General features: G+C 49.6%; 1 protein-coding gene across 8 annotated transcripts in view; it reads left to right on the forward strand.

Annotated features, from left to right (window-relative positions):
• LOC105695534 (four and a half LIM domains protein 2) overlaps positions 1-19,474 on the forward strand; it is a 77,207-nt gene extending 57,733 nt beyond the window's left edge. For 3 of the 8 annotated variants that reach the window (XM_023432147.1, XM_012417141.2, XM_012417142.2), the window contains 5 exons: positions 8,133-8,333; positions 8,868-9,042; positions 17,295-17,464; positions 17,562-17,748; positions 17,899-19,474. In XM_023432147.1, the coding sequence (XP_023287915.1) occupies positions 8,133-8,333; positions 8,868-9,042; positions 17,295-17,464; positions 17,562-17,748; positions 17,899-18,056 (891 nt within the window). In that variant the 3' untranslated portion in view covers positions 18,057-19,474. Of the gene's footprint in view, positions 1-1,804; positions 4,127-6,821; positions 7,187-7,276; positions 7,854-8,132; positions 8,334-8,867; positions 9,043-11,713; positions 12,390-17,294; positions 17,465-17,561; positions 17,749-17,898 lie in introns of those variants that run through there. The other 5 variants (XM_012417139.2, XM_012417145.2, XM_012417148.2 and 2 more) reach the window with 5 other exon arrangements.
• Positions 19,475-20,011: the final 537 nt, after the last annotated feature.

Raw genomic sequence — 20,011 nt, forward strand, 5'->3', positions numbered from 1 at the left:
CAAATGTCAAGGGGGACATTTAAATGGAGGGGGTAATTTTGTAATTATTAAATTACAATTAGAAGTTGAAGAAACATCAACTGATAACGATGTGTCACTTATGTCGCTCGGCTTTGCACATTTTCTTGTTTTCTATGAAATCTCCTCAGGAACGGTATAGTAAATTCGACTCATGCGAATGTGGGGTAAGACCAAAAGTGAAGGGGGACATTTAAATGGACGGGATAGTTTTTTAATTATTAAATCACAATTAGAAGTTGAAGGAACATCAGCTGATAATGAAGTACTTCTGTCGCTCGGTTTTTTATATTTTTTTTTTATAGCCAGCAGTTTCGCGACAAGTGGCCCGGGTCCCCCCGGAGCCGCTTCCGCCGTGACATTGCAGCGCCGATCGCCTCTAATTCGGTCATGCTCAAAGAAGCTTTCCGGTCCTCGGTTTCGACCATGGCACCGAGCGCGGAGCCGCGAAGGAGTCCGATCACCGACCGAAATAACTCTTTGGCATTGTTCCGTTTTCCCTCCAGAGACCGAGTCCCGCCTAAATCGCCTCCTCCGCGAATTCCTGCGCGGCATCTCAAAATCTAATCTCCACCGATTCTAATAAAGAACCTCCGGGGGTTGTCCGACCCCCTTAACCGAGACTTCGACACCCGAATTCCTCGGTTAAGCTTGCTTAAATTGGGCGAAGAATAACGAGCCTCATGTCGCAACGCGTATTACGTCGAGGACCTGCCTTGACAAGAAGAGGACTTAATCACGGTGTGTAACGTATTATCGTGAGAAGTCTTAATTATAGGCGACTCGCGGCCCACCTCGGACTCGCTTCGGACGGTTCAGGTTAGCTTATAAGACGTCTTGGATTTATTTTCGCCCGCCGCCCGATAGTTCGCCGACGAAACGTTTATTTTCGGACATTCGCCGACGCAAATGCTAACGCTCCGCGATGGAATACGGCGGCCTGACATCCCATAATCGTAATAATCCCTACGGATTAATTTACGATCCGTGCTCCTAGGAGGTCGAGGGGAAATCCCATCGAAGTGCCTTCATCACCTCGCCCACCTCCCGAAACCTAGAAAGACCTTAGAACGGTCCATATTCAGGGTAGCCAGATTTTCATCTTCCAAGGGAACCTGGCCATTCGTCGATCGCATCCTGGCGTAATCCTTAACTAGTCTGATTTTTCCCTGCGGGGGGTCAAAGTATCCTCGTCGGGGCGTTTAATCGCGGCCCGATTAATCTCTCGAGGAGCAACGTCCCCATTTAAACGTGCCACATATAGAGCCGGAGATTTATTCCCGCGAGAGTTCGATAGATCCTTAATGGCGAGTCTCGTCGATATCTGGTTGGAAGCCCGCCAGAGTAGCACCGGGCGCAAACCTCTCGTCGGAGATCCGGCTGACGTCTCTTGGACGCAAGCGGTGAGGTAATCGGAAATATAGGACCCGCCCAGATTTCGGAAGCCTCCGAGATCTCCTACCACTGGATGCACCAGGAAATGAAGGAAGAGGGTGAAAAAAAAAATGTTCTATCTTTTCTAGCTCTCCATTCTTCCATCCTTTGGAAGACTTTCCTCATCCTTGGAGTCGAGTAGGTGCCCGACGGGTCGGCTTAGGTAAAGAGACGTCGACTATGGACGAGTTCCGAACAACTGGTCGAGTCAGATCCTCCAGACCCTAAAGAAGGGCGACGAGAGGAAACAAACAGAGGAGGCTGGTCGTGGCGACGACGTCGGCGTCGCCGAAAAGCTGCCAAATGGACGCCGTTAATTATCCTGGGCTCATCGATCGAGCGAGCATTAAGGACACGATACGCGTCCAGGGACATCGGTCTAACTTTAGACCTTTAGCCGGGTTTCTCGTCAACCTCTGAGCCCGATGCTACGGCCAACGGCCGCAGTTTGCGCCGCTCGGCTTTGCACGCACAAAATAAAACAGTGCACTACGTGCCCTCCGACGGTATGGATATTCCCGGGATATCCTCGAGATCCGCTCAATAGGTGGTCCAGTGATGTCGCGCTTCGGCGTGGGTGACCTTACGCAACCGGTGACATCACTGCCCGACATCGTCCTCGTCGCCGAGACCCTCCGCGCCCGAAACGGAGACCAAGTGCAGTTTTTCGAATCCGCAGAGCCACCCCAGAAATTCCGGCATTTCCAAATTCAAACACCAGGAGGTGTGATCATCTTGGAACCCCCTGAGAAGAGGAACTCTGGGTCTTGATGCTGCCCCCGGGTGTGACGGTCAACGATGTTAGATAATCGGTGACGTTAAGGACCAAGGTGGAGTTCGGTCGTCACATGGACCAGAGATTTGCTTTAGAGCATTCCTTGTTTTACCGTATGGAATAATCGCCGATGATAGTAGCGCAACATGGCGTTGACGAAACGTCACTCCGAAGCTCCAGGGATCACGAGTTGTATCGCGAGGGATCTTGGAGTTGGGATCATGAGGGTTCAATTTTTTGGTCTCTGGATGCTGTAGGGATCCGAGAGGAACCCAGATGGGGCTTTTGTTGTCAGTGCTAGTGGGGTGCGTGGGGGCGCTCGAGCTCTTGGCGTGTCTAAGACACGCGAGCGAGAGCGCCTTGGTGGCGAGTTCATCCCCCGCACCCTGCCTGGCCTATCACGAAGACAGCACCAGCATTCACGATGCGATCTGCACGTTCAGCCACTCCAGGGTCGCGGAATTGCCCGAAAGTGCCAGGAACAAGTTGGAGAACCTGCACGAGTACAGTCTCCGAGTCAGGAGTCAGCTGAGGAGTCTGGACCCTCACTTCGATGGGACTACCCTGTCCGAGTGCAGCACCGCCGATATCCTGGGGACCTCCAGGTCGGATTCTAGGCTCAGCCTTGATTTTGACCTCGTCCAAGACGAGCGGACCTTGGGAAAAAATCTCGGGATTGATGTTCCTAAAATAGACCCTAAAAATAGGACCTTCGGCGCCGTCGTCGTCCAAGAAGTCCTCGTAGACGTTCGGGATGGGGATCTTAACGAGGGGGCGTTATCCGCTCCTCCACTCGTTGCGGACAGATACGTCAGGGTGCCGACGCCGATTCCTTGCGCCCTGGAAGAGGACATCTCTGGGTCCAGCTCTTGCTCGTCGGTGTCCGAACGCAGGACCTCCTTCGACTTCGATTCCGGAAATGAGGCGCCCACTAGGAGGTCCTTCGAGAACCTGTGTCTGGGCTCAAGGTATGAATTCTCGTCTTCAGGACTATCGTCGACCGAGGATCTGCCGCAGGGGAGGTCCCTGGGTGGAGACGAGCTCCTCAGGGTGGAGGACTCGAGGGACTCCAGGAGTAGGAGTCCCAGATCGGCCGATCGGGAGAAGGGGAGCCAAGGCATCAGGAAACCGAGGTCTTCCAAACACTCCAGTGCGGTCCTCAGGAAACCCACTAGGCTGAAATCGAAGAACGCCGAGGTGAGCAAGTCGGCGGAGAACCTTAGCACGAAGAAGACCAAGAGAAGTCGGGCCCCGGAGCGGCGAATGTCCGACATTTCTGTACAGACCGGACGACAGGTGAGGGATGAGTGGACCAACACTTCGCCTTCCGAATCGGAGCTTTCGAGGTCGGCCAGCAAGGGCAGCGTCTCCGTGGAAGTCCAGACCAGTTTCGAAGAAGTCCTTCACTGGGAGACCTCGGAGATTCCCGACGATCCTCCAGTCCTGGGGCTGTCCGAGAGCAAGAAGGACCTCCTCTCTAGGAGGAAGGCCTTCAGGAGCAGAAGAGGCGGCTCGTCGAAAGGAAGCGCAGAGAACGAGGATGCTTTCAGGAACCGCATCATCGTGACTCGCGCAACCAACGCTTTGAAGGATCTGGAAGACGAAGAGGAACAGTCCTTGAAGATATCGAGCTTCGAGATCGCCGATGACGACGATTACGAGGCGATCGAGAGTAGGTCCTGGAGAAGGAAGGATGGCTCCAAGGGAGAGGATGGGAGGTCTCGAATGGGTCCTTACCAGGGGCAGGGATCAAACGGATACTCGAGGTCGTCGTCGGGCACCAAGTCCTTCGAGAACGACACTTCCGACGAATTTCTCGACGCCCTCGACGGCGATACTTCGCGTCGGAGACCGATCGACTTTTCCGCGTCCGACACCGATGGAAACAAAGCTTTTTGGGTAATTTGATGCGACGCGCCTCCTCCACCCTTGGCCAAGAGATGATTTACGGCAACAACTATTTGGACCTGTTCCCGGACCGAAAGGGAGCGGAACGACTCGGGGATTTATTGCGGAAATGAAAGAATTTAAAATGGACTCCCAGTCGGTCCGAACCAGTTGTTCGAATAAACAGGTCGTTATTTATGACATTTAGCGATGGACCGTCCTCGGAAACCGTCGATGAATCCCTGATGGCTCCATGGACACTCGAGGGAGTAACTTCCTTGTATCTTTTCGTCCTTCTTCTATATGTCGCTACACGTTCCTTTCCACTTAGTCAACGTGTTTTTACTCTTAGTACAACGGAAGGAAAGGTGGAGAGTATTGTTAGACGTTTTCGTACTTGGCATGCTCGCCATTATTTACGCCAATCTTATGGCACCGTTTGACACCCGGCGTGTAAAACACAATAGCATTTCGTGTAACGATATCGTAATGGCAATCGCCTAGAATATTCGTAATGCATGCGAGGAAGTTTTGGCAAGTGAACGAAGTGATTATGTGCTCCGAAATTGAAGCACGCCCACGAATTTCGAAAAGTCGAGGAAATAGCGTCGTTCATTCATTGCATCAGGTCCTGGTAGAGTCCTTGGACTCTGGCAAGGATCGAGAGAACGTATGAAACATGCATTCGCTCTTTTATATCAATTTTACTAAAAAATAATTCTTTTTCGCGTCATGTCAATTATTGAAGCACGCCCTTGATTTTCGAGAAATCGAAGCGCTCACATCATTTATTCAGTGTACCAAATCCTCTGAACAAGGATCGACCGAATCTATGAAGTGTGCATTCGCTCTATCACATCGATTTTCGTGTACAACTTTTTTTTTTTTCACATTGTACCAGTTGAGTCCTGTCAAGGATCGAGCGAACTTATGAAATATATATTCTCTCCTTTGCATAAATTTCCGTGGCCTATTTCTTTTTCGTGTCATACCAATTGAAGCATGTCCACGAATTTCGAGAAGCCGAGACGCTTGTATCATTAATTCATTGCATCAAGTCTTAGTCGAGTCCTTGGACCCTGGTTTAATGTCATAAACTCAAGTTAATAAAATATGCCTTCGCTCTTTTTATTATTTTTTTATTATAATAATTCTCGTCGCGTAGCCGCGGTTGCCCAAATTCTCCTTTCACCGCTTAAGATCGGTCAAAGGGCCAAACGATGGTAATTTCTCGCGATCGGGAAGCAGAGGGACACCTTGACACCGTCCTGGCGTCTTTCGGGCGAGGTGGAGGAAGCCAAGATCCAGTTTCTGGGAGAAGCTCGCGCTCGTTAAGCTCGCTTAACAAAACGCGGCCGATATTCGCGCGAGGTTTCGGCGGAGGGTTGGTGCCGTGTGCCGCGCGTGGGGTCGCCCAAAATATCAATCTCAAACCCCGTCCGCAATATTATCGCAGTATTTCGAGAGAGTCGGAGAAACGATCCGCCCCCTCCCTCCCCCCCTGCCGCGGATGCCCGATCTCCACTTTTTTGTCGCCCTCAGGGGCTATTTTCGGATCGATCGGCGCGAAACCGTCCGGCCACTTTTTCGAGCCCGATATTAAGTTACACCGTGTCGGCCCGATTTCCAAACCGCGGAAAAGCGGAAAGGGACGTTTTCGACACGCCTCGGTCGGTCTAGGGAAAATCGGTCTCGTCTATTTCCGAGACGCCGCGAGCCTTGGCCACATTTCTCCGCTTTGACCGTAATCGCGGCTGACTAATCGCGAGCCGCTTAAAAAAAAAAAGAAGAAAAAAATATGTCAAAAATCCCAAGTGGCGGAAATCCCTCCGATATTCGCAGATCGCAACGAGCGCGTCGAGTATCTCTCGACTTTCCCAGATCGTACATCAAGTGCAACGCATGCACCTCTTGCATCTCGTGGGAGGTGCCAAAAGCTCGACAATGGCTCTTTTGTGGGATAACTTTGCGGAACCTTCCGCTTTTCGATAGCTTTCTAAGAGGTGGGGACGCCATTCGCTGCGATTTCCCTATATTAGCGATCTTTCCGGAACGATTTCGGTAATTTTGGAAGCATTGGTGACGCGTGGAACATTCTGACTTCTCATCCAAAGTGCCTTCCGTCTCTTTTCCCGAGATGTCCCTCTTCCTCGGGTCTTCTCCTACGCTTTTCCCTGGAATTCCTAGTGCTCTCAGCTGGCCGTTCATTGGCTGGGAACCACCTGCTTGGCACGCGTTCAAGCCGCTTCCGCAGCAAGAATCTGCGGGGTACTTTTTTATTAGGTCCCTTGAAGATCCGCGGGAAAAAAAACAGGAGCGCGAAAAATTCCCAAGATTTTTCCTTTAATTCCTCATTTCCTGTAGGTTGCCCCTTTTTGTTTCCCTCCTCGGATTTCTTCCGCTGTTCGCTTGGAAATCGAAAAATCTAGCGACGTTTCCTTCTTTTGCGGTGGGAAGGGGTGGGAAGGGGTGTCCGGGAAACCGAGAATCTCGAGGCATCGATGGGCGTTCGATCGGTCCGTATCCGGAACGAGGGTGCGGGAAAGAGTCCGAAAATACCAGACACGATTAAGGTACGCATCGTGTCCGAGGTGCTCTCGCTTTCTCTCTTCCGCCCGCGCAGAAGACACATCACGGACCTAGAGGTGTATATAAAAGTTGCACCCGGCACACTGCAGCGATCCCTTGGGAGAGGGGCACCAGTGGGCAGAGTCGGGGTTTCTGGAGTCGTCGGGACGCCGAAAATAGCGTCCCCGATATGACGCCCAGGGCGTCTCGATCCTAGATTTCAGTCAGTTCGCAACACTCGAAAGAAACGCTAGCTTCGAACAGCCGGGATCTCCGAGTCGATTAGCGCGAGGCCGGAGTAGAGGACCCGAAGAGTACTCCAGAAGAGCCGAAACTTCAAGTTTCCCCAGCCATGGCGGACGTAGACAGTGTAGTGTACACGACCACCGAGCGCAAAGTGCGCAAAGTGAAGAAGACGACCAAGCGTCGCGAGAGCCACGACCAGAACGCCGAAGTCACGATCACCGAAGTCGACAGCACGCAGAACCACAACGCCATCGACGAGTATGTGCTGGCTGACATCCGATTAGTCCGGCATTTATTATTCCCCTAAGTAGACTCGCTCCGTCTATTCGGTAGAACTCGCGAGGAACCACCCCTAATCTCGGTAGGCACGGATGAGTCGAGCACGACTCGTCGACTCGAAGATAAAAAAAAAATCATACGCCGATTTTTCGTCTCGGAGGTCAAGTCGAGTCATCCACTTCCTTTAGGAACGTAAATCGATGAGACCGAACGACAATAAGCGGCGACAATACCAGTGCCAAGAGTCAAACCACGTCTGACCTATACCGACCGAGACTACTTCTCTTTCATTGGTATAGGATGAAATGGTTTTGAAAATTTCAGGACTTAATTTGAATTTTAGATTGGCTTTCAAGGTTGAGTAGGATCGATCGAGGGTGTTTTTTTGGAGGGTCTGATCGTACCTTGGTTGTTACCGCGGTATTCCAGGTGTTTTATTAGAATTTCTGCACGAGTCGCATTCGCCGACTCATCCGTGACTTTTGGGGGATTTTTCCGCCCTCTCGAGGGCCTCTTACATCGCGACACGAATTTTCTGGATGAACAAATATCACCCCCGGAGGAGTCCTAGACTCCCCGGAGTCATCCGCGCGAACGCAAACATGCCTATATACTCAGCCAGCACATACAACAGCACTCATCCAAGGTACATAATCATCGATCGATATGCGGTATCATGCACCGACCAGGGTGCGCCGCGTTAAGGAAACATGTTCAAAGTTGCGTGCAACTTGGTGCGAATTTCGGACCGATTCTTGGAGCGCATCGATGGACTATTTTTTAGACTCTTTCCATGAAACCCCTGTTCCAAATCCCATCAAGGACCCAGGATGCCTTTCCCCGTTTTCGATAGTCCTTCCAAACAACTCTTGGCCCCCTCTTGCGAGATATGTCGAAGGTCTAAAAATCTACGTTCTCCTTCCAGTTGATTTTCAGTGGGGAATACGCAAGGACGATGAACAAGGACTGGCACAGCGGCCACTTCTGTTGCTGGCAGTGCGACGAGTCCTTGACCGGTCAGCGATACGTCCTCCGAGACGAACATCCTTACTGCATCAAGTGCTACGAGAGCGTGTTCGCGAACGGCTGCGAGGAGTGCAACAAAATCATTGGTATCGATTCCAAGGTGAGGACAACCCCGGTAACTTCCTTGACCAAGGTCAAGGGGACCTCTGGCGAACTTATCTGACCGCCTCCCACGGGATTGCCAAACGCTTTTTTCTCTCTTTGCTTGAACGATCCCGAACAAAGTGCATCGACTCAGAGCGCCGACTTCCTGCTTGGCAGCGGCGAGTCGGTTCTCTTTTACGATTAAGGGGTCGATCTAGCGGAACACGCGAAAGGGGAGGATGCCAATGGGGACGTTAAGCTTGTTCATATCTAGAAATAGAGCTCGATGATCCGACGATGCGATGATGCGGCCTCGCGGTGCAACATCCCTGGTGCACCGACGTGCATCAGGTGTCTATTTCCGTTCTAAGCTCCTCGGTCCTCCTTATGACTCGGCTCGAGTGTCGCTCTTGGCGCCTCTTAACAAAAGGGTTGTTCTCGTGGGTTTGCGAAATTATTTCCAACCGCCGTTGACGTCACCGGCGAAACGGTCTCGAGGTGGATTCGAGGAAGGAACTGCTCCATCTCACGATTGAAAATGATTTTCTAGGATCTCTCGTACAAGGATAAGCACTGGCACGAGGCCTGCTTCCTGTGCAACAAGTGTCGCGTGTCGCTGGTGGACAAACAGTTTGGCAGCAAAGTCGACAAGATCTACTGCGGCAATTGCTACGACGCTCAATTTGCAAGCCGTTGCGATGGATGCGGCGAGATCTTCCGTGCCGGTATGTATATGATCCTGTTTACCTGTACCTTTGGAAAACGCGAGGTACGAGTTAGAGGAACTCGCGCGATGAACGAAACGAGAGATAGGTGATGGATCTTGCTCTCCGGCTCGCCTATTATGGCAACTGAGTCAAGGACCAAGGAGATCCAAACTAGGCATGCTAGTCGAGATTTAAGGACACTCTATCTCCCACGTCCACTCACCGTCGAAATCAATCTGCACGAGGTCCTTTCGAGGTCCTTTCGAGGTCCTTTCATTGACGAAGCGCAAGTCCCTTTTCCACAAAAATGTTAAGCATCGCATGATTTATACGAATCTTAACGATCGCTTTTGCGTTCACGGGTACCCGAGACTTTCCCTTAGTCGTACTCGCAGGGTGTACACTTTTATCGGCCTCCTTTTTAATAATAACAAGGCGGGTAACTAGCGCGAAGGGCCATCTTAATGTCTCCTTGAAGACGAAGCTTGCAACTGAGCAACTAATTGCAAACTGGAATATAATTGCACTCGCCTTGACGTCCTAACGAGCTGCTCGAATCCTGTTTTTTGGTCTTTCGACTTCCTGCCCGAATGGGAGGTCGCTGATAGGACTATTCCGAAGGACCTGGTATCCAGATCGCGTTCGTTCGAACGCAGAATGGAGTCGAGAGGAACTTATCGACTACCCTGGAGATCGCGACCGTGAAGTCCAATCCTTCCGCGAAAGAACGTCACCGACTTCGAGAATACAAGAACGCAGACTGCCTGTCGGAATGACGACCCATATATCTCATGAATCATGCGAGTCTTAACGATCGGGTTAACGCTTATGGGTTCTCAAGAGAGAGAGAGAGAGAGAGAGAGAGAGATCGGTATCACCTCTCTCGCAGACATTCCCCAGACGGAGGACTTTCTCCTTATTATCTCCTCTTTCAATAATAAATCTGACAAGATTACCATCTCAAGAAGTGCAAAATGGACGTGGCCCAAATTTGCCTATGTCGTAATAGCTTTGAGACGATATCGCAGGATAAAGGACCTCCTGTTCCTCGCGCGAAACTCCCGAAAATCGGTGCAATTAACTCGATGACCTCACTTTTTCATTTATTTATACTTTAAGTGCGTGGCGGTAATGCCCGTTTCGGTAAAGCTCCTGCCACGAGTTTCGAGAATTTGCGGCCATCCGGTCTCTGAAATTCTCCACGAGCCGATAGTTGGAAAAAATTTTCAATAACCGCCATCGTACCTCGTGCAAAATCCCACGCGATTCTTTTCAGGGTGACACGCGAACTTTCAACAGGTGCAGATCGTTCCTCGAAGATCCTTCTCTCTCTTTCTCGTGACTTTTTCAAACCTACGCGTTCGCACATGCCGCGAGTTTCCTCGAACGATTTAATATCATCCGCGACTAAGGACGACCTTTTCCGCCGCCATCTTGAATCCGCAGGCACGTTCCAGATTAGGAAAGCAAGTCCTGCTTCTCGCGATTGGTCTCGTACGAGATACGAACCGTTATTAGCCGCCTTTGTACGTCATTCGATCTGCATATGAATCACGAGGAATCAAAGAAACTATTAAAATAAAGAGCCTGCGTGCGACGTAGAATCGAAACGTCTTCGCTCGTTCTTTTTTGTTTTTCACCAAGCTTCCCCACAATACGAGAGGAATGGAAGTGCCGGAAACAGCGAATTCGTCCCGCGCCTAGAATCTCTATTGTATATTCTACCGAATGAAATCATATGATTTATGCGCTTTCAATCATCCGTCCAATAGGTATGCGCATGCATGGACGAAAGAAGCTCCTCGAAGGATTTTTTTTTCCCAGTCAATCGACTAAAATTCAATTTCTAAGCCGACTAATGTCTTGAAAATATGACAAAATGGCCCGGGATTTGTACAGCGACGAAAGTCCTATTTTCCTACATGGAAATTTTACTGTCGCGATAATGGACTTACGAAGTCCTGACGCATCTCGAGAAGCTTCTCTTCGCGATTCGCGAGGGCCTTCTCCGGAGATGCCTATTATCTTTACATATGTAAATATCGATGCAACGCCGTGCGCAAATAAACTTGCTCAGATCTCCGTCTTGTAAAAGGAACAACATTAACACGTGCAACTACGTCGAAATCGCGTGTCTCGCGAATCGATCGGCGAGTACTTTCAATCGAAGCACGAAAGTGCGCCCAGGTAAAATCTGCAGGAAGATCCGCAACGCGATCGTACCAGGACGATAAAATCTAAATAAAATCCCTTTCTAGCGGTTTACTATTGCCGAGCATGACACGACCTTTATCGAGGGAATCGCAGGAAAAGTCGGAGGTTAAATTCAGACAGGTCGACGAAATATGACGCGAAGCTCGATCGTTACTAACGATTCGCTTTGTGTCATGTATATCTCATGTACGTATCTATGTACGTAGTCCTCGTCAGGATCGTGCCAGGCCGAGGGTCTTCCCTCCTGATAAAAAGGAGACAATCGTACCCCATCGCGGAAAGCTCATATCCCTGACCTAGGACCTTTCTTCGACCTCGGAAACCGAGATCTAGCCGGTCTCCTCGGACTTCCTCGAGGTCGAAGTCACGGCTCGACCCGGCCAGACTATACTTCGGCAAGTATAGTCAACGTCGCGTCTATAGTACACGGCTTTATCTCCACCATAAATGTTGCGCCTGCTCGCTCGGGCTCGGACATTCGCGCCGCGAGGTCGGCTCTCCAGTAGCGCGCCCGACTCGCGTCCAGCCGGACGAGCTTCGCAGGATTTCGCATTTCTAATATCGAATTTGGAGTCTGAAAAAAGCGCGCCCGGCGCTCCAGACGAAGGAAAGAAATCATCCCCAGGCGAGAGAAAACAAATTGGAATGCTCCGGCCAGAAAAGCGGCACCGCGAGTATTCGACCTCCCCCCGAGAGGGTGCCTCGAGCCTGGGGATCGCGCGAATATTTTTTTACTAACTCTATCGACCCTACCAATCGATCCTTATCGACGAGATATATCAAGGACCTCCTCGTCGAGTGGCGGGCATTTTCTCCCGAACTGTCGGGTCGATCGAGGCCTATATCGCGGAGTTAAATCGGTGAAAAGTCGTCGCGGTTTCCCGCGATCCTGGAGAGGAAGGAAAAGCGGTGATCGAGGTTATTACCGGAGGAACAAGAGACGGAAATGGCGGCCGATACTCTCAGCGATCGGTTCTCGAGTAAGCTCCATCTACAGACGAAGACGGTGGGCGAGGACCGGATCAAGAGGGCGAAGGAGAAGGACGAGGATGTGGCGATTTTCAGTATGTTCCCCATGGAGGGCGACCCCAAGTTCCGGTGCTGCCTGGGGAGGGAGTGTCTCCTCGGCGACCCCAGGAAAGCGGATCCAGGTGTGGAAATCGAGCAGCTGATTTTTACCCCCGGGTTAAGGGACGAGGGATGAGAACTTTCCCGAGGGAATTCGAATTCCTTGAAAACTCGCCGGATTTCCTGCGACTCCTTTTTTTCATATTTCTCGCGTATTTCACGTTTGCAAGGATACGGGATCGAATTAAGGACTCATTTATGGTCAGACTGTCGTATGTGGACCAAGGTGGCACTCATCGATCTTCGACTTATCGGCCGAGTGCTCTTGGCCTTATCTGGGCTACCGCACGCGTGCACTCCACTTGCTCAACGAACTTCTTAATTGCATCGACACGATTGCGTCTCCTTATCGACCCGAGCTCGATTAATCGGAAATTACGACGCGGCCGAATCGAAATTCCTCGCAAGGAAATCGAACGACGAGACACGCACTCGAGCTATGCCATTTCGAAATCGCCCCGGAATTCGCACCGCTGTGAAAAGTCTCGACATTACGACAAACGTTTCCTGGAGCCGCGTTGATTTCCATGCGATGTGCATTTCGAGGTTCGACGAAGGACGGAGATGCATCTTCGCGAGATGGGCGGGATGGTTCATCTCCGGAACCTCATCTCGCTCCTCTCGTCTATATCGGCCCTCGTTATCACTCGACGTAAACTGTTTTTTCCTGCCAGGCCGCGATATTAATACAAGTGACATCACGAATCACTATCGGGAAACGGCGCAATCGGTCGGCACAATCGATACAACCGGTCGATCTCAATCGGCGCTGATTAAGCCGTGCAAACTCCCGATTGCGTATCGCCGACATTTCGATTACGCCGATCGAATTGTCCGATGAATATTCATTCCCGGTTCGGGTCGTTAGTCGTATCGCAACTTTTATGATTTAAGAACCGAGCGAGACTTGAGTCACGCCTAAAATTACGGGCCATTATGTAAAGAGTGGAGGTTAACTCGGCTCCGAAAATCCGCGCTGCTGCTCGATGGGATTACATTAGCGAAGGTCGATATTTATGCAGATATTTATAAACGCCGATGAAGGGACGAGATGGTCTTTTTTGATCTATTACGTCCTAAATGGTGGGTAAAAAACGATGGACCAATTTCGAACGTCCTACGAATGTCGCGTAGGATTTGGGCGGGTGTCAAGGCGCGCTTTCGAATTTTCAATCTCGAAACGAAGAGTCCACCAGAGATGTCTCCTCGGATTGCGACATCGAGTCCCTGAAACATCCTACTTTATACATATACGGCCGTCGTTTGGACGTCGTGACGTCACGACGACTCTCTTGAGTCATCGACAGCCCGAGGGAGCGATGCACGAAAGCGCACTCCCGGCTCTCCTTGTCGCAAACACCTTTTCGATGAAATCCGCAAATCCGACCTCGGGATCCGGCGAATCGATCGGGGTTTACGACTCCGCCGATTCGTCGAGTCGAAATCCGCGTCCTCGGAGCGTCGTTGACACAGTTTTCGCCGCGACTTAAGCCAGATCGAAGAGAGATGCAAATGGAGTTCGACTGTCGATAAATTGAGAAAAATCGGCCTCCACTTTCGATTTTATGCGTCGTGATCTCCCCCGATTTGATTGAAGGATCGTTTGGCATGGTAAAAAATCGCCCTTCCACTCTTGATTCTCTGTATCATGAAAATCCTTCTTGGTTTCGTCCACATGATTTCGACACATGGATTTAATCAAGGCTCGGTTTTACTCCCGATAAATCCCGAAAAATCCTCCTTCCACTCTCAATTTTCTGCGTCATGAAAATCCTTCTCGGTTTCCTTCACATGGTCTTATGCGACGCATGGNTTAAAGCTCATTTTTAAACGTGATAAGTCGCGAAAAATCGCCCTTCCACTCTCGATTTTCCGCATTACGTTGTTCCTTCGCAATTGCGTTCGCGTGATTTTAGGTTCCTCCTTCGATTCGATTAAATTTGTAGTCGTAACAAATCGCGAGAAATTGCCTTTCCACTCTCGATTTTCTGCATCATGAAATTCCTTCTCGGTTTTGTTGACATAGTCTTATGTGACGCATGGGGTATCTCTCAGTTCGATTAAGGCTCGTTTGCAATCGCGTTGGCGCGGCTCCTTCGGTCGGTTATCGCCGTTCGCTTCCCGACTCGGGAAGGTCCTTCATGACAGCGTAGTCGATGATCTCAGGTCATCCTTTCGGCGCGGCCAAGAGTCAGTCATTGGCTAAAATAAACCGGCGCCGATGTGGCGTGAAATCGCGATCGAGACGCTCTTTTCGTCGAGGCTTCGCTCGTCTAAGGTCAAGTACAGCTTGGATTAATTCGCACCTGAGACTGTGTGCGTACCCGTGAAAATCCTAAGTCACCTCGAGGAAGTCGCGAAAGCGAACGATCGCCTACGATCTGCCAATGGGTGACTCATTTCGAGGACCGAGGCCGAAGATAAAAGCCAGCTGGACCCGAATCTACCTCTCGAAAGACTCTCGGAAGAATTTCGACAATTCCGAAGGAACTTCGGCCCCTTTAACGGGGACTTGGACGCGAGACAAGAAAGACGCAAACATTGACTCACGGTTATAAATATCCCCGATATGTTCTCCACATCGATCACCCGTTTCTAATCGCGAGAGATGTGGAACTCCTTTTTCCTGTACACCTTATAACGGGTATTCGCTCGATAATACATCTCGAGGGCAGGTGTTTGCCCGATACGGCATTTTTAAGGTGATCTGAAAATGGCGTCGAAGAGGTATTGTTTATAATACTTATCTCCCAACTCGGTTTACCGAATAGAATGAAACTTTAGAACGTGAATAGGGAGACTATAAGGAAGGTCTTGAAACTCATGGAATTGCCATTCTTTTCAAATTTGTTTATAGGTACTTTAAAAATAGTTTATACAAAATTAAACTTTGCGAGTTTCAGGACCTACCTTAGGGTCTCCATATTCACGTTTTAAAGTATGAAACGATTTGAGAGACACCTAGTTCGTTGAAAAGATTTTTGAATGATTGAGATTTCGGATGCCACTTTCACATCCCCTTAATGGCATTTAAAAAGAGCTCCTTCACGTAGCCTCAACAGAAATGACCGAAACTGCGGAACGGTCCCCTGGAATACTCTGTACGCCATTAGCGCGTTTTACATACGCTTAGCATTCACGGAAGCGTCGTTTGAATTGTGACGATTATTGCGTCTCCGATGAGTGCAGCTAATCGCTCGGCAATTAATCACGCCGATCTCGAATAAATTGCGCGTAACGATCGGGGCACGTCAAATCGAGACGTAATCGCGGCCGTAACTCATTTTCGATGAAAGCGTCAATTACCTATTCCTTGTAAAGCGCGACAGTTATCGCATCACGTGACAACTTTGTAGTCAAGGTTAATACACAGGTGCCTAGTCTCCCGAATCGCTTTGCATGAGATTTCCATCGTATCCGAGATGTCGAGAAACGCTCCTTACACGTAGCGCATGTCACGCGCGTGGTACACGTAAATAGTTCATAAAAGATGTGAATCTTTTAAACATTTCAAGAGCCGCCATGACTCCGATCTTGGACGTGGCAGTATTTATCCGCCCGATTATCGTTATCGGGTATTATGTCCAGTCGGAGAGGTCTATCCATTTTCTCCGATCTGGAGGACGTCTTCGCCAAGATGGCGCGGGACCGAAATGGCGGGGAGCCGGTTCGAGATTTCCCCGGGGAATGAAACGCGACGGTATCGCCGAGGTCCGGTTCACGTCGGGGCGTATCTCGACACGGATTCTCGCGTTCTTATCCCGAGTAGCTGCAGGCTACGTTCGTCCATCCGATTGACCCGAATATCTCGAAAGAAGTCGCTCGACCGGACTCGGATCGGCCGCGCACCTTCTCCATCGAGCAAATCGACCCTTTACCTCCGACCAATTAAAACCGCGATCGGGTTTACCTACGGCTCGCCATATCGGTACTCGAGTACCCGCGTGGGTTTCCCAGTCATTACCGATTTATGTTAATCCCGTGACGTCACCCACGCCGAGCGTGGGCGACGCGATCGGGACCGAACTCTTTCTGGCTCACCTGGTGTTTCCCAACTTTCCAAAACTTTGCTCGGAACCAACTCACCACAGATCCCTGTACTAACTCTGTACTATCTGGACATTCGCTATCAGAATTCGAGGAGGCTAACAAATATCGTGGTATTTGCGCACGCCTCTAAAGCATCGTTCGAAACAAGTTCCCGTACAATTACTCCGAAATTTCGGGGTACTCAGTTCCTGGGGTGCCTTAAATTGGAAGCACGCTTCTTCGGATATAATAAATAGATATTAAATTAGATACCCAGGTAGTACATAGATAGCGTTTCAGCTGGTTCCTAGAGCCGAGTAAACTTAAAAAATGCAGAAAAATCGTTCACTCTCGATGGCCTCGTTAAAGTTGACTTTACTCATTCAAGAGGTTCGAAAAACGACATTTATTGTCCAATTTGACACGCCAGGCTGAACATCGCAGATAATGACTAGGTCTGAGTTTCTTAATCTAAGGTAAAATTAGCTTCGAGAGCTTTCGGGAGGAAACTAGTCAATTATTTGGACTTCTTTCCCCTCGACCCCCGTAAGCTCGAATTTCTAAGAAGCGCTTGCACCGCATACGTGTCATGACCCGGGGTAAATGCAACCGTTGGGGCATGAACTGCTGGGAATTGCCGGTAATTTTCTTCTTCTACGGAATTGCCAGCGGACGTTGGGGAGGAACTTGCATGCGCAATTCCAGCCCGCCTGGCGCCACACGCGAGGCGTCTGTCTCCTCTTATGTCAAGTCTACATGTTTCATGATATATGTTTATTCATTCCTGCGCCTCTTTTCACGCAACACCCCGAAAATGACCCAGATCAATCGCCCTGTTTCTAAATGCACGGTTAGAAGTCTGTCGGTACATGTTATTTATGTAACATCGTTTGTCTCAGGCACGAAGAAGATGGAGTACAAGACAAGGCAGTGGCACGAGAAGTGCTTCTGCTGCGTCGTTTGCAAGAACCCAATCGGCACGAAGAGCTTCATCCCGCGCGAACAGGAGATCTACTGTGCAGGATGCTACGAGGACAAGTTTGCAACTCGATGCGTTAAGTGCAACAAGGTGAATTAAAAGTTGCTCGCCGCACGTTCAACTTTGCTTTTCAATGATCCTAGAGGGTTCAATTTGGTAATATTCGTCGGAAATCCATCTTCCGCAGATTATCACCAGCGGCGGCGTGACATACAAGAACGAGCCCTGGCACAGAGACTGCTTCACTTGCAGCAACTGCAATAACTCCCTGGCTGGGCAGCGATTTACTTCTCGCGATGACAAGCCGTACTGCGCCGAGTGCTTCGGCGAGCTTTTCGCAAAGAGATGCACCGCTTGCTCCAAACCGATCACTGGTAAGAGAAGTTCAATTAATATAGAGGGACACGTATCAGAGTTCGGGCCAAAAGACGCGATAGTGTCTCGGACAGACTCATCGAGGTCGATTGTCCATGATGGACAAGGAACATGAGCGTTAATATCGTTAAACCACGATTTCATTTCAGGAATCGGCGGAACGCGTTTCATCTCCTTCGAGGACCGACATTGGCACAACGACTGTTTCATCTGCGCCGGGTGCAAGACATCCCTGGTTGGACATGGCTTCATCACTGATGGGGACGACATCATCTGTCCGGAATGCGCCAAGCAGAAGCTTCTCTAAACATCACGAAACGTTACGAACGGAAGGTCGCGTGGGTGTCGAGACTTCCGACCGGTGGATTGGAGCGAAATCGAGTGTAGGAGTGGAAAAGGGCATCATAAACCGCATCTATTTTCTTTTTTTTTTTTTCTAATTTATCGGTCGGATCTCTCGCAGTGGATGGGACGCGGGCGTCTACGTAGAACGTAAGAGACGCAGAACTTCCTAGCTCCGTAGAGACGAGGACGTCCGGAGCGGCCGAGCCTCTGAGATCCTTTCCCGATCGCTTTCCCCGAATCTCCACTCACTAGTCGAGATATCGAGCGTGACAAGTTTCCGGAAAACGGTCGGAGAATCTCGAGGAAATAGTCGCCTTTCCAGACGATCTCGTCGAGCGCGAACTCTGGCGCACCGGGCGCCGTCGGTTGCCTTGAAACACGAGTCGAAGGATTATTATAATCGATAAATCAAATCGCCTTAATCCACGTACGAATTTTAATGTTCAATCGAAGCAGGAGGAAGCAATATACTATCGTAATGTTATTAATGTTATTGTTTTGCTTTGTACATGGTAGAGAAATCGAGATAAAAAGAGGGATCGCAGAGCTTGGCGCGAGGCAACGCGCGAGACGAGAGTCCTATCGTTACGCATACGAAATTCGAGAGGGAGAGAGAGAGAGAGAGAAAGCGAGAAAGAGAGAGAAGAAAAAGAGAGAGAATATATATATATATACATATATACATAGTAATTTTATTTTTATTTAACTCCGTCTCTCTCAGCCTACCCGTCGATCTCTCTCACCGCCTGTCACTCTACACGTGTTTTGGTTTCACACTCTGTACAGAATCACTTAATTGTACACGAGGTGTACCGTCTCGCGATATATCGTACACCGACATATCACACGATTACACTTGTACACGGGTTTCGCTCGGAGGGGATCGAAGAACCGATCGTTTTCTCTTTCTTGAAATCGTTGAGCGAGGCTTTTGCTTCTCGGACGAGAAGAATAGTCGGATACGAGAGAAGACGCCGAGACCTTAACACGCACACGACATGCACACGTAACACGCTACACTTATCACGGAACACCAAACGATTGTGGCCTTATGCACAGGGATACACGGGGTAACGCTAATAACGTATCATGCGAATTAATGTAGGGTCTTCATGCGAGCATGGATTTACTGTACCGCGAGAGCGACTAGGCGTAACACCAAACGAACAAACAACGTAGAACAAGAGTCTTATAACGCGAACAAACGAAATATGTCGACGACCAACAAGATCGTACCCGCTATATATTCTTTATGAACACTTACATACTAATCGTCTTAATTAGTAACTGACATAAAAAGAGGAAATTATTCTGTACTCAGTGTATCATATTACTACACTGTAAAATTGATAAGTGAATAAATGTACTTATTTACAATAAGAGTCGCGCTCCTTCCGTCTCTTCCTCTCTTTCACTTCTTACCGATTAGGATCAATCATTTACGACACATCGAGCGACCGCGTCCTGTGCGACCTCCGGTGGAGGATGCAGACGGCTAATGCACTTGTCACCTGTTACAACTCTGGGCAGCCGGAGAACCGGCTGAAAAAGTGAAGAACTCACAAAAACTCCAAAACCCTGTATCTCCTCCGAAAAAAATCGCAGCCACTAGCTCGAGAGATCAATTTAAGCAGAACAACCTTCCCCACCAAGCTGAAAAAGTGATGAACTCCTCACAAAAACTCCTAACACTGTGTCTCCTCCGAAAAAAATCGCAGCCACTAGCTCGAGAGATCAATTTAAACGGAACACAACCTTCCCCATCAAGTTACCGTGGACGCAGATCTCATCGCGACAAAAATTCACAAAGATCTTTTAACATATTTTAACATCTTCTACCAACAAGTGCAGAAAGCTCGATTTCTATTAACTGCCCATGATGATTTTACCAAAAATGGCTGCTTCCAGGTGATCCAC

The sequence above is a fragment of the Orussus abietinus genome, unplaced genomic scaffold (genome assembly GCF_000612105.2).
Source record: "Orussus abietinus isolate OABI.00-Male unplaced genomic scaffold, Oabi_2.0 scaffold250, whole genome shotgun sequence".
In the NCBI taxonomy this organism is placed as follows: Eukaryota; Metazoa; Arthropoda; class Insecta; order Hymenoptera; family Orussidae; genus Orussus; species Orussus abietinus.